This window comes from Vicia villosa, linkage group LG7 (genome assembly GCF_029867415.1).
Source record: "Vicia villosa cultivar HV-30 ecotype Madison, WI linkage group LG7, Vvil1.0, whole genome shotgun sequence".
NCBI lineage: Eukaryota > Viridiplantae > Streptophyta > Magnoliopsida > Fabales > Fabaceae > Vicia > Vicia villosa.
The window spans coordinates 122,068,165-122,081,666 of record NC_081186.1 but is presented as its reverse complement, the minus strand read 5'-3'; the positions used below and the strand labels follow the sequence as shown (position 1 = coordinate 122,081,666).

At 34.8% G+C, this 13,502-nt stretch overlaps 2 protein-coding genes across 2 annotated transcripts; both read left to right on the top strand.

Annotated features, from left to right (window-relative positions):
- The first annotated feature begins 6,546 nt into the window (after positions 1 to 6,546).
- LOC131620113 (uncharacterized) lies at positions 6,547 to 7,794 on the top strand. Its single transcript, XM_058891133.1, has one exon. It carries the CDS (start codon positions 6,547 to 6,549, stop codon positions 7,792 to 7,794), a length of 1,248 nt encoding a protein of 415 aa, XP_058747116.1.
- A 4,575-nt stretch (positions 7,795 to 12,369) lies between these two features.
- Positions 12,370 to 12,946, top strand: LOC131616750 (histone H4). The gene has a single exon (XM_058888183.1). The coding sequence runs from the start codon at positions 12,440 to 12,442 to the stop codon at positions 12,749 to 12,751; it is 312 nt and encodes a 103-aa protein (XP_058744166.1). The 5' UTR covers positions 12,370 to 12,439; the 3' UTR covers positions 12,752 to 12,946.
- Positions 12,947 to 13,502: the final 556 nt, after the last annotated feature.

Sequence of the window (13,502 nt, the reverse complement as noted above, 5' to 3'; positions counted from 1 at the left end):
TTTTATGAAAATACAAGTACAAATTGAATTATTTGTATATTCATCATTTAGTAAATATTCACTGAGGCGATTATACCACATGCATCCAGATTCTTTCAGCTCATACAGAGACTTGTTCAATTTGATGTAGTAGTTTTCTCGAGTTCCATAATCACGTGTCTCTGGTATATTGAACCCTTTAGGGAGTTTCATGTAAATGTCACTATTAAGTGAACCATATGGATAAGATGTCATTACAACCATCATGTTCAAATTAAGCCCTTCATGTGTTACAAGGCTAATTAATTATCAAAAATCGGTTGAATTCACTACTGGTGAATATGTTTTATCAAAATCAACCTTAGGTCTTTGTGAAAATCATTGAGTAATAAATCAAACTTTATATTATTCTTATTTTTTTTTTCACAAAAACTCATTTATATCACATTAGTTTCACACCTTGAGGTGTTCGGACTACAGGTCCAAAAGTGAGTTACTTTTAAAGTGAGTTTAATTCTTCTTCAATTGAATATATTTATTTTGGCCAATTCTCACTTAGTCTACAATCTTTAATAGACTTTGACTCATGATCCTCGTTATCATTGATAACTTTTAGCGCTATATTGCATATAAAGACATTGTCAATATTGACTTTATTTGGTTATCTCAATTTCGGTTCCATTCCATTTCATCCATGACATAATTTATCGAGATCTCTTTATTTCATATTTCAAGTACTTGATTTGTTCTTATGGAACTAAAAATTAAATTAGGTCAAAGTACTCTTAGCATTTTCATATCCTCACTTGGGTCATCTTTAGTTTCTTTTCTTAGTAAAGGACTTTTAACATTGGAACCGACTTTCATACTACGCTTCAGGAGAATCCACTTCGAGTGGAGTATTATCAGCTGATAATTTATTTCATAAACTTTGCAAATGAATAATATTTTGAACTTTTGGTTCATATTGATTTGTACGAGGATCAAGACAACAATGTATTTTAAATTTTTCATTTGAACTTCTTGTTCATGATTTCATCTGTTCATTTGAACTTCTTGTTCATGATTTCAGCTGCTTATTCCCTCCCCCTAATATTGGGAAAATTAATTTATCAAGTGATAATCAGCCTACTGGGCTGCAATCAAGTATTTGATTATTTTCTCAAATTATATCCTCAAAATTGAGATTCATATTAATTATATTTTTCCAATATTCTTTCATGACTCATCTTAATGTATTATATTGGAGCAATTGGAATATACACAACACATCCAAATGTTCACTTAGATGAGAAGTATTAGAATAAATTAGGGAGGACTAAGATATAGTATCTTATTGGCTTAATGCGAATAAATATCTTAATATCATACTTTGGGTGTTTCAAATATATAATTTAGAATTGATGATCTCATAAGTATCAACCATATAATTAACTTTAGACGTCTAAAGAATGGATCTTCGGGTCCATTTTCTTTTTATGAATATATATTACATGATATTCAATATCAATTTTAATAATATATGTGATACTTATATAGGAATTTCTAAAAAACCCGGAAAACAAGATCTTAGTCTAATTAGTTGAGAAAATAATTTCACAAACTTCTGGTTGTGAGTAGAGACATATGCATGATATTTTAGTCAATGCAACAGTTAATGTCATACAAACGCAATTTCTCAAATTTTTATTTTCCTTTAGAAACACACAAAAATTTACTGGATTGAAGAAACTTCTGGTTCTTCAGTACAAATTATTCGCATCATATTATATCCGAGATGACCCAATCGGTTTTTACCAACGACACATTTAAGTATAATTTGTAAACTATTGGTTTACAATGACATGTTCTTCGATTGTACTAATATAAGTGTAGTACAAGCCCGAGAGAAAAGCCGGTAGCTTTTCTATTATACATTTTATGTCCAAATCCATTTGTGTAATTCAAAGATATTCAATACTTCCAATATAATTCATGTGAATTATCTATGACGAAAATATTTGGCAAGACATAAAGAGAACACACAAAAAGAAAATATAAAGGGTTAAAGTTCATTCAAATCTCGACCATATCAAAATTTGAGCTTACTTTCGTGCGCCTTTAAGATGAACTAACAAATGTCATTCTTACACTATACTTGTAAAAAGAAAAGAATAGTATAATTAAGATTTATATGAGAAATCTAAGCACTATTATAACAACTTTAAAATATGTAGCAACTTTATACTATTGATATATTCTTTAATAGACTGCAATGTTTTAAAAATATCAATATTTAGAAATAATGTGAATAAAGAAATTGTATCAGCAAGACTTTGTTTAATATGAGGTATTACAATTGAGTACATAAATTAAACATTGATCATCCTAATTTTGGAGCATCAAGAACTATATCTAATTTTTATAATGATTGGCAATATATTCAAAATCAATATGATAGTATCCCTTGATTAATAATTTTAATCATACACACGCATATGAACATATTATCATATAATTATCAAAATTATACAAAATCATATCACTAAAATTATATCATATATATATATATATATATATATATATATATATATATATATATATATATATATATATATATATATATAATTCTAATTATGAAATAATTTATACTCTAACAAATTTAATAAGTTTTTAACATAGCCAAATGCTAGAAAATTACAATAATCCAAAAATATAATCATCCTTCTGGGATGTGTTAGAGTCACTCATGTCATTCTTCTGGAATGACAAATATTTTATGAGTATATTACAATTTTTTTTACATCGAAACACACAAATTTCTTTGTGAAATCCTTCTGGAATACTTCACTATTATTGATCCAATACATATAGAATTCGATAATATAGGTGATGCAATCATTTTTCAAATTTTTAACATAACAGATGCAATCCTTCTAGGATATGTAATTAGTATAGATGCAATCTTTCTGGAATTCATTAGTATCATGATGAAATTCTTCTAATATTCTAGATACAACATTTTAAGGTGTGAGAAATCTTTATTTTAAAATTTTAACTCTTCGGGAATTATATATCACAAATACAACATTTTAAGGTGTGAGAAATCTTTATTTTAAAATTTTAACTCTTCGGGAATTATATATCACAAATGATCTTCGTAGTGATAAAAAGAAACAATTATTTGCATAATCCTTCTAGGAAGCTAAAAAAAAAACCCTTCAAAGTCATGTCACAAATATTCACATCGATTAAGAAAAATAATTCTTTAAGCAATCCTCCTGAGATATCTTAACATTAGTTTAAGAGAGGTTTTTTTTTGTGTGTAGTTCTTCAGGAACTCAATCACAATCACAATTTTTTTTATAGTTCTTCAGGAACTCAATTACATTTTGTAGTTCTTCAGGAACTCAATTACAAATATTTTACTAATATAAATAATAATATTTATAATCCTTCAGGGATGCTTGATAAGTTCTTCAAGAACTATATAACAAATTTAATACAATCTTTAATGAATATTTGTTAAGTTCTTCAGGAACTATATAACAAACACGTTGTTTTGTAATCCTTTAGAGATTTTTTTTTAGAGATTATTGATAATTTAATAAGATATAATATCAAAATTCAACACGGATAATGAGAAAGAAAAATAATAAAATAATAAACTAATATTACCTCTAACAGTTAGGGCTTCAAAAAAAAATTCTTCAAGTTTGGTAGAGCTTCGTGCTGATAACGTGTTATGAAATTAACCAAAACAATAGAGAGATCAAAGAGAGGTAGAGAAGAAAGAGAGCAATATTATCTTATCTTATTTCAAGTGTGCTTTACATTGTAATATGAGTCTCTATTTATAGGACTTGAGGGAGATAGAAAATCACACATATTAAACACATATTAAGTATGGAATAGGAAGATAAAAAACTAGGAGATGGATGGACATCCACTAACATAAATATTCATAACAGTATTATAATATTCTAAAAATTAAAAAAATTATTAATGATAAGCACTGTTTTATCTTTCTGTGTACATTTTTTTCCAAAAGATGTTATATATTTCTCTTTATTTTTTTAAAATTGTTTTTTGAAATCCTCCATTCCAAACTCCGAAACAAAGCATTAGAGTTACTTATTCACTTTGCAAACCGGTTTTATATAAATGATTATACCAAATTATAATTCTATTATATATGAAATCATATTAATTCAATTCAACAACTACTTATATATCCACACATTAAACATAAAAGTGTAGGGTGTAATATATTGTTATATACCAGACCCAATAATACTCGAGCGTCATGTGAGAGTGTATTGGAAAAAACCCAAGTCTAAGGGTGACACCTCACCTCACATAATTATTTTATTGGTATTTAATTCCTTAATTAGAGTCTGATTGACCCCATCTAGTTTTCCTCACCTTGCAAATTTACGGAAATCCAACTTGACAATATCTTGATGGATGACTTACAACTGAAAGTCAGTTCTTCGGGTTCATCATTTTGGTACTTAAAACTGAAGCGTCAGTGACCATGATTTGAGATACTATAAGACTATTATGTAACGCTTTGAAGTTGAATGAATCCAGACTTGAATTGTGAATGAAACACTTTCCTTATAGTATTTCAAGCACTCTCGAATGTCTTAGAGTTTTGATGCATGAATACCAAGGATAATTCAACTTTCTCGAGTTTGCACAAGACAAATGAAAACTCGAATGTAGCAAAGAGTGTTTGAAATTTATTCTAGAGGATATACGTTTTGTGCTGTAATTCTCTAAATTCAGAATGAAATATTTATAAGCTGCATTATTATTGTATCACAAGGTAGCGACCCTTGGTGAAACAATACTTTTACCAAAAGGTGTAATGATTCACCTATACAAATTTTTCCCAAGTATTGCCTCATTTCATTCTGCAACACTTCACAAAGTGTTGTCTTATTCTGAATCCAAACTCAAACAACAATAAAAAACAAGAGCAACAGTCATTTCACGCCGGCCGAAGGCCAGATGCCAGAGCGCCGCCTCATTTATGCAGCGAATAGCCTGATTTCTCACAACAGCCAGTTCGACCATGACAGTTAGCTCAGTGGTCCAAAGATAAGATCAAATAACAATTACATCCATTTTTTTAAACGTTTGAGATGTGTGGAAGTAAGATATCGATAACAAAGCCACATAACAAGAATACATGTCGAATGTGCAGAAGGTTATCATAAAAGACAATTCTAAATTTAATACTATATATAAGTAATTCCGGTGTCGAGATTAAGGGTCACAAAGTTCACATACAACACTCCAAAAAATTTAACTGCATTCAAAGAGAAACAAGTCTGTGAGATGTATGACCTTGTGTAACACCTTTTTAGTTCTTATACAATCTATTAAAGTAGTTTTTATTTACTTTAACTTATCTCTTATAGTCTTTTCATTTACTTGCATTTTACTTTACCTTCAGCCTAGTTTAGTCGGTATTTTACTTATAGCTATTTTTTTAATTTTTCTTTAAGTTATTGTCGAACTTCTGAACACTTAAAATAAATTTTAAAATTTTTATACAAATATGTTTAGAATTTATTAGTCATGTAAGAACCATTTTTTATAGACTAGTATTTGTTTATCAAAGTTCACACTAACTAATACAGATAACTTTTGTATTCATATTATTTAGAGGTTGAGTATGCAAAGGGAAAAAAGATTTTTCAAAATTTAAATTTGATCAACAGAACCAATATGCTGTCTTTTTGAAAAATCATTCATTTGATGTTTGATAGCGACATTATTGAGAAATTTTCTACAATGATTAAAGATATAATCTTAGAGAAATTTATATAGAATGAAACTCTCTTATTACAAACTAATTTTCTTTTCTTACACACCAACTTTATATCATCTAATCATATAGACATGACAACAGGGCGGGTCAGGGACAATTTTTACCTCCCCAAACTCAAACTCGAATTCTCAAACAATCTCCGTTCTCCGGCCCAAATCTAAACGGGGATAGATAATTAAAACCCAAACCCGTCCCAAACGGGTTCGGATTGGGTTTGAGTATCCCCGCCCCGCCACCATCTATTTACTAAAATCAATTTTTTATTAGAAATTTTTATTTTTCACAAAATATAAATTAAATTATAAATAATAAAATAAAACAATCTCAAAAAAATTCTATACATACATTTCAAACACTTTAAATAATAAATATAAATCAATTTATCAAAACATTAGCCACAAATTTAACAATATAAATTATCAAATATAAATAATAATATACATAATAAAATAAATGGGGTGGGTTCGGGGTGGGTACTAATGTCTCCTTTATCCGACCCATTCCCATATTTTGTAATTGGAGAAAATCCAAACCCAGTCAAAACGGATTTTCCCCATCAATATTTAGACGGGTTCGGGTGGGTACTCGCGTGTACTAATTTTATTGCCATGTCTATAATCATATCATAGTTTAATTATAGTATTGAAAAAAACTTAAGTTGCAGTGGTACTTCATATCAAAAAATTTGCTTATAATTCAAATCTCTCCGGCGACCCTCTTCCTTTTAGGGTTCTTGGTGGCCTCCGATGGAGGGTGGAGGCGCTCACCGGGAGGAAGGTTGGAGCAGAGTTCCTCGTAGGCATTTTCGGAACTGGGTCCCCCACCGGGACGTGTTTCCGGTCGGGAAAAAGCTTGTTGGAGATGTGGTGTCCTTCTACATTTCGGAGTTCCTTGAGAGTAGCAAAGCAGAAGATCTGTTTGTCCTATTCGGTTGTATTGGTAACGCAGTGGAGGTTGCTATTGCTCCAAGGAGAAATAAGATCGGCAAACGTTTCGGTTTCGCGAGGTTTTCGGATGTGGAGGATGCTCGTTGGTTGGGGGTGAAGTTGGACAATGTTGCTTTTGAGGGGAAGAAAATTCATGCTAATGTTCCAAGGTACGAGAGGAAGTCTGCAGGTGGTGCGAAGCCTTTGCTTCAGGGTATTTTTCATCAGGGTCTTCAGCTTCGTGGGGCTGGGAGTGGTTCGCATAACAGGGTATGGGGGGAGGCAAGAGTAGATGGGAGATCGTTCGTGGAGGCTCTGAATAAACCTAACTCAAGGGAAGGGTTGGTTCCTAATCTGAAATCGGTGGCTCACGTCTCTTCTGAGGAGGTTAGAGGAAGATTTGCAAAGGCTTGGATAGGGGTTTTACGTTATCCGGGTTCTAGTCACGGTATCCAAAAGAGCATCGAGAAGGCAGGTTTCTTCGGTATCGTGATTTCGCCCTTAGGTGCAAAAAAATGTCTTGTCGAAGAAAGCGATAATGGTGCTTTATCCGAATTCTTGGGGGAGGAGGAGGGGTGGTGGAAAGAATGGTTTGTGGAGGTTGTGAAGTGGAACGTGGAAGCTTTGGACGCCTCGAGGGCGGTGTGGTTGCGAGTGTTTGGAATCCCCTGCGTTGGATGGAATTCAGAAGTGTTTTCTTCTATTGCCAACCTGTTTGGCTCATTCATCAGTGTCGACGATTCTACGGCTAGTGGTAGATCCTTTGAAGCAGCAAGGATTCAGGTTTGTATTGATCTTAATTGCTCCATCCCTGATTCTGTTAATCTGGTTTTAGACGGCAAGGCGTTCTCGTTGTTCATTAAAGAGGAGCTTCTGCCTCAGCAATATCTGTATAGGGAGCAACATCATTCTGACCTCTCTGTTTCTTCTGAGTCAATCAATTCTGAGGATTTTGGTTCTGGGGGTGATATGTCGTGTTCGAAGGTTGGGAGTAGTATAGATTCAAGGGACAGTATTGAGGAGGGAATACAGAAGGGAAGTGGGGAATACAGAAGGTGTAGGGAATAATCCAGAGGTGTCGGTGGGGTTAGCGGTATCGGAGGTCCCTTGTTCTTTGCTGAATAGCCAGGCAGCTCTATCTAAAAGAGTTAAATTTAAAAAAATGGCAGATTTAGGGGGCTGTTACAAGAGTCATTTATTGAGGAAGATGAAGGGTGGGAGCAGGAAAGGTAGCAGTAAAACTAAATTGAAGTCTAGTAGGAGGTTAGTTTCTGATACAGGGGCGGAGGGTTTTTTGTCTAATTCGGGTTTTGATCCTTGCAAGAGGACTGGCGGATCTCTAGGCAGTGGTGACACAGTGCTTCATGAAAATTTTTCTTATAATTGTCTTATTTTGCTTAACAATGCTAGGCAATGGGACAATGTTAATATTGATGAAGGTGAGAAATTGAGAATGGCTATTGAAGCTTTGGGGGTGGGTGGTTCAAAAGGTCGGGAGCACTTTATCTCAAAAATGGAAGAATTAAATAAAGCGGAAGTAGAGAGAACTTTGTCGAAGAAGGAGCATCCAATGGGTTTGAAATGATTATCGGTTCTTTCAATATTAGAGGGGGAGGTAATGCTCTTAAAAGAAGGAGAATTGGTTAACAAAGTTAACAAATGTTAATGATTTTGTAGCTAAGAGTTTTTGGAGCAACTCGGATATTGGTTTCTCATTTTCGAATTCGGTAGGCATGTCGGGTGGTTTGATTATTTTATGGAAGGTTGGTGAAGTGGAGGTTTTGTTTAGCTTTAAAGGCGAAGGTTTTATGGGTATCAAGGTGGTTTGGAAGGGTTATTTCTATTATATTTTAAATGTCTATTCTTCTTGCTCTCTTGTTAAAAAGAAAGAGATGTGGGCTAAAATTTTGCTTTTGAAGGATTCTTTTAATGACGGTGAATGGATTATAGGAGGGGATTTCAACTCAACCAAAAACAACAATGAAAGGAAAGGGAGGAGAGATGGTGGGTCTTCAAATGGGACGGAGTTATTCGGTAAGTTCATTGAAGATAGCGGATTGGTGGACATTCCTTGCAAAGGTAAGAAGTTCTCTTGGTATAGCGGTGATGGAAGGGCTATGAGTAGAATTGACCGTTTTTTGGTGTCTTTTGCCGTGATTAATAGGTGGGGGTTGGTAGGCCAATTTATTGGGTGTAGAGATATTTCAGATCATTTCCCGGTGTGGTTGGTGAAGGATAATTCTAATTGGGGTCCTAAACCGTTCAAGTTCAACAACGAATGGTTTTCCTTGGATGCTTTTATCCCTTTTGTAGAGTCAGAATGGAAGAAAATGGAGGTAGTAGGAAGAGGTGATTTTGTTTTAGTAGAAAAATTAAAGAAGTTAAAAGAGAGACTTAGATGGTGGAATAGTGCGGTGTTTGGTAAGTTTGATTTGGAAGTGGAGGAGTGTGTGAAGGAGGTTAATAAGGGAGACACGTCCTTGGAAGAAGTGGGGGAAGAAGATTTTCTTGAAACTTTGAAAGTTAGGAATGATGCAAATAAGAGAATGTGGTTGAATCTTAGGATTAAGGAAAACATGCTTGTTCAAAAATCTAGGCTCAAATGGTTGAATGATGGGGATTCCAACTCCCGTTTCTTTCATAACGTCATTAGAGAGAAAGGGAGACATAATCATATCGGTCCTATTGCTACTACCGGTGGGTTGGTTGAAAAGGTGGAAGAGGTGAAGGAGGAGGTTCGGAAGCATTTTGCTTCAAAGTTTGTCGAGTTGGATTCGGATAGATTGAAGTTGGACGGAATTGATTTCAAGTGTATTAGTGAAGAAGACCGTTCTTCTCTTGAAAGACCTTTGAAAGAAGTTGAAATCAAGGATGCTATTTGGAATTGTGGGAGTGACAAGAGTCCGGGTCCCGATGGTTTCTCTTTTTTGTTCATCAAAAAGTGTTGGTTCTTTTTAAAGGAGGATTTCATTCCGTTCTTTAATCATGTTCATCGGGGAGGTAATTTATCTAAGGCTATTAATTCGTCTTTCTTGACTTTGGTTCCAAAAGCCCCTAATCCGGTGGGGTTGGATGATTATAGGTCTATTTGCTTGGTTGGTTGTATGTACAAGGCTATTTCTAAACTTTTGGCGGGGAGATTGAAGAAAGTTTTGCATTCCATTATCTCGCCGTGTCAAAGTGCTTTCGTGCCGGGTAGACAACTTTTAGATGGAGTGTTGGTGGCCAATGAAGTGGTAGATTTTTCTAAGCAAGAAGGTCGTAGTTGCTTGTTATTTAAGGTTGATTTTGAGAAGGCTTATGATCGTGTATCTTGGGATTTTCTTAGGTCCATGTTGGTAAGAATGGGGTTTGGAGTTGTTTGGCGGAGATGGATGGAGTTGTTAATTTTTCGAAGTTCCATGTCCGTTTTGGTGAATGGTAGCCCGACCAAAGAGTTTGTGGTGGAGAAAGGTTTGAGGCAAGGCGACCCTTTATCTCCATTCCTCTTTGTTTTGGTCACGGAAGGTCTAACGGGTCTTGTAAAAAAATCTTTTGAGATTGGCGAATACAAAGGCTTTGCCATTAATGGGAGTTGCATGGTTGATATATTACAATTTGCGGATGATACTCTTTTAGTGGGGGAAAGTTCTTGGAGACATGTGTGGGCTATCAAAGCGGTATTAAGGGCGTTCGAGTTAGTGTCGGGTCTTGGCATCAATTACCACAAAAGTAAGTTGATCGTTTAAATGTGAGTGCTAATTTCTTGGAGGCGGCTTCTTATGTTTTGTCTTGTAAAGTGGAAGGGAGCATTTTTACTTTCCTTGGTATTAAGGTGGGAAGTAATCCGAGGAAAATAGAATCTTGGACCCCTCTTGTTACTAAAATCAAGAAGCGGTTATCGGGTTGGAAAAATCGGTTTTTAAGCTTGGGAGGAAGGATCACTCTTTTGAAATCTATCCTTAGTTCTCTTTCTATTTTTACAATGTCCTTCTACAAGATGCCGAAATCGGTGGTTAAGGAGGTGGGGCGGATTCAAAACAATTTTTTATGGGGAGGAGGCGTGGGAGAGAGAAGGAGGATTCATTGGGTCAGTTGGAAGAACGTTTGTCTTCCGTACAATAAAGGTGGTCCTGGAATTAAAGATGTTGGTGATTTCAATCTTGCTCTCCTTAACAAATGGTGTTGGAGGATTTTAAAAGGGGAAGAAGCTCTTTGGTATACATTGCTAAAAGCTCGGTATGGTGATTTAATTTTGAAGTCTTTTTGTGGAGGTATGTCTTCTTCTTCTATTTCTTCTTCTCTAAATTCTTCTTGCTATTCGTCTTCGGTGTGGTGGAAAGATTTGATTTCTCTTCGTAATATTCCGAGGGAGGACCCTTTAGAGATGCATTGTCGGTTTGGTATTGGTAATGGTTTTACCACTCCGTTTTGGGAGGCTCGATGGGTGGATAATTTTTGTTTGAAGGAGTGTTTTCCCCTTTTATTTTCGGTGTCTTGCTTGAAACGGGTAGCGGTGGCTAGTATGGGAGGATGGGTAAATGATGAATGGAAGTGGGGGAATTTTGGTGTTTCTTTGAATGTTGACTCCGACCCGTTGGTGTTAGCGGAGTATGTTCTTCTCCACCTTTTATTGATTGGCCGTAACACTTTCTTAGAGGGTAGGGATAAGGTCTCATAGGGAGGTTCGTCGGAAGGTGAGTTTTCCGTTGCCTCTTGCTATGATTTCTTGTCCGATCATCGTTATCCTTTCGGTCCTTTTAATAGAAGTGATGGTGCTTTGGATTTAATTTGGAAGGTCCAAGTCCCTTTCAAAATAAAGGCGTTCGGTTGGAGGATTTTTGTGAATAGACTTCCAACGAAGGATTTCTTAACGATAAGGGGTGTCCCTTTATCGGTAGAGAATTTAAAGTGTGTTTTTTGTGGTTGTGTTTCGGAAACTTGTGATCATTCTTTTTTCAAGTGCAATATGGTTAAGGTTGTTTGGAGAGAGTTGTCTATTTGGATTGGGAAACCGGTGGGTGATATGGAAGAAGAAGGTTTATCGAGTTTCATGGAATGGTACCTCTTTTGTAAAAAAAAGAAAGTTAAAGAAGGTAAATGTGGTGTGATTTGGTTAGCTATTGTGTGGATATTTTGGTTAACTAGGAATGGTATATGCTTCCGAAAGGAAGGTTGGGTTGTTGATAATACGGTGTGGAATATCAAATCCTTATTATGGAAATGGTCGATTTTTTGGAGAAATTACGCACCCAATATATAGTTTTTATGAGTTTACAAATGATCCGTTGTATTTTTTCTCATAACTCTATTTGGTTTGTAATTTCTTTTCGGCGGGCTTTTTTTGTTTGTTTCCGCCTCATTGTGTAAACAGGCTTTGAGAACCCTTAGTTCTCTTTTAATTCCATCTTGCTTACACAAAAAAAAAAATTTTGCTTATAAAAGGAATGGAGGGTGTATTCGGTATTGTCACTAGGTTGGAGTATAGGAAGATGCAGATGACCGTTAATATTATTCTATCTACGGTCCTTAAGCTATCACCTAGCTATACACGGATCGCCAATATAAACCGTCGATTACACCAAATTTAACGGTAGATATCAAATTGAATTCTTATAAACAACTTCTCCCTCCCGCTGCAATAGATATATAAATAGCGCGATCTCATCCGGAAATTACAATCTCAAATTCAAAATCAAACCCTAAATATTCATTCACAAAATTTCCATCGAAAATGTCAGGTCGTGGTAAGGGAGGTAAGGGACTTGGAAAGGGAGGTGCAAAGAGGCACAGGAAGGTTCTCCGAGATAACATCCAAGGTATCACAAAGCCAGCTATTCGTAGATTGGCTAGAAGAGGAGGTGTGAAGAGAATCAGCGGTCTGATCTATGAAGAAACAAGAGGTGTCTTGAAGATCTTCTTGGAGAATGTTATCCGTGATGCTGTTACATATACAGAACACGCTAGGAGAAAGACGGTTACCGCTATGGATGTTGTTTATGCACTCAAGAGACAGGGAAGAACCTTGTATGGTTTTGGAGGTTAAAGAAGAAGAACAAGAAGCTCTCTTATGCTTTTTCTTATTGAGTGTGTAATTTGAAAATGTGAATTTCTTTAGAAGTTTTTTATGATGGTTAGGTTTAATTTGTAATGTGTAAGTCTGAATTAGACTGGTGTATATCCAGTTTTACCCTAATTTTAAAGTTGAAATTAAAATGAAGGATTGAAGTTTGCTGCTAAATTATTGTTTTGATGTAATATCACTTTGTTATATTTTCTTTGAATTGGTTGCTATGTTTTCTTTGAGTTGTAGTTTATTTGTATGTTTCAGATTTCTTGTTTGCAACTCATAGAAGGTTTCAGGAACCTTGATTTGTTGAGAGGTTAGGTCTTGGTGATTATGTGCTCAATCTTGCTAACAGGCTTTGTAGGATTATTTCATTTATCTTCTTCTGAAGAGTGATCTATTCTTCGTTGAAGAGTGATCTGTTGTTAGGTTTGGACTGATTGTGGATAGTGGAATCATTAAATGATTTGAAAAGGGGATGTAGCTTTCACGTTGTATTTGAACAAGATGTATTTTGGCTCAATCTTGCAGCTATAGTGTTTCAACTGATGTAGCTTTGAAAATGTATGTGAAAAAGGTGTATTTCGGCTCATTGTTGCAGTGATAGTGTTTCAACTGGTTCTGCCACTCTGTAGAACTGTTATGCGTGTTTGTTTCCTCATATAAATACTCAATGTTGGTGAACAATGTAGTTGCTGATTGTGAGCTTGGACCTGTAGATGCTTTGTGT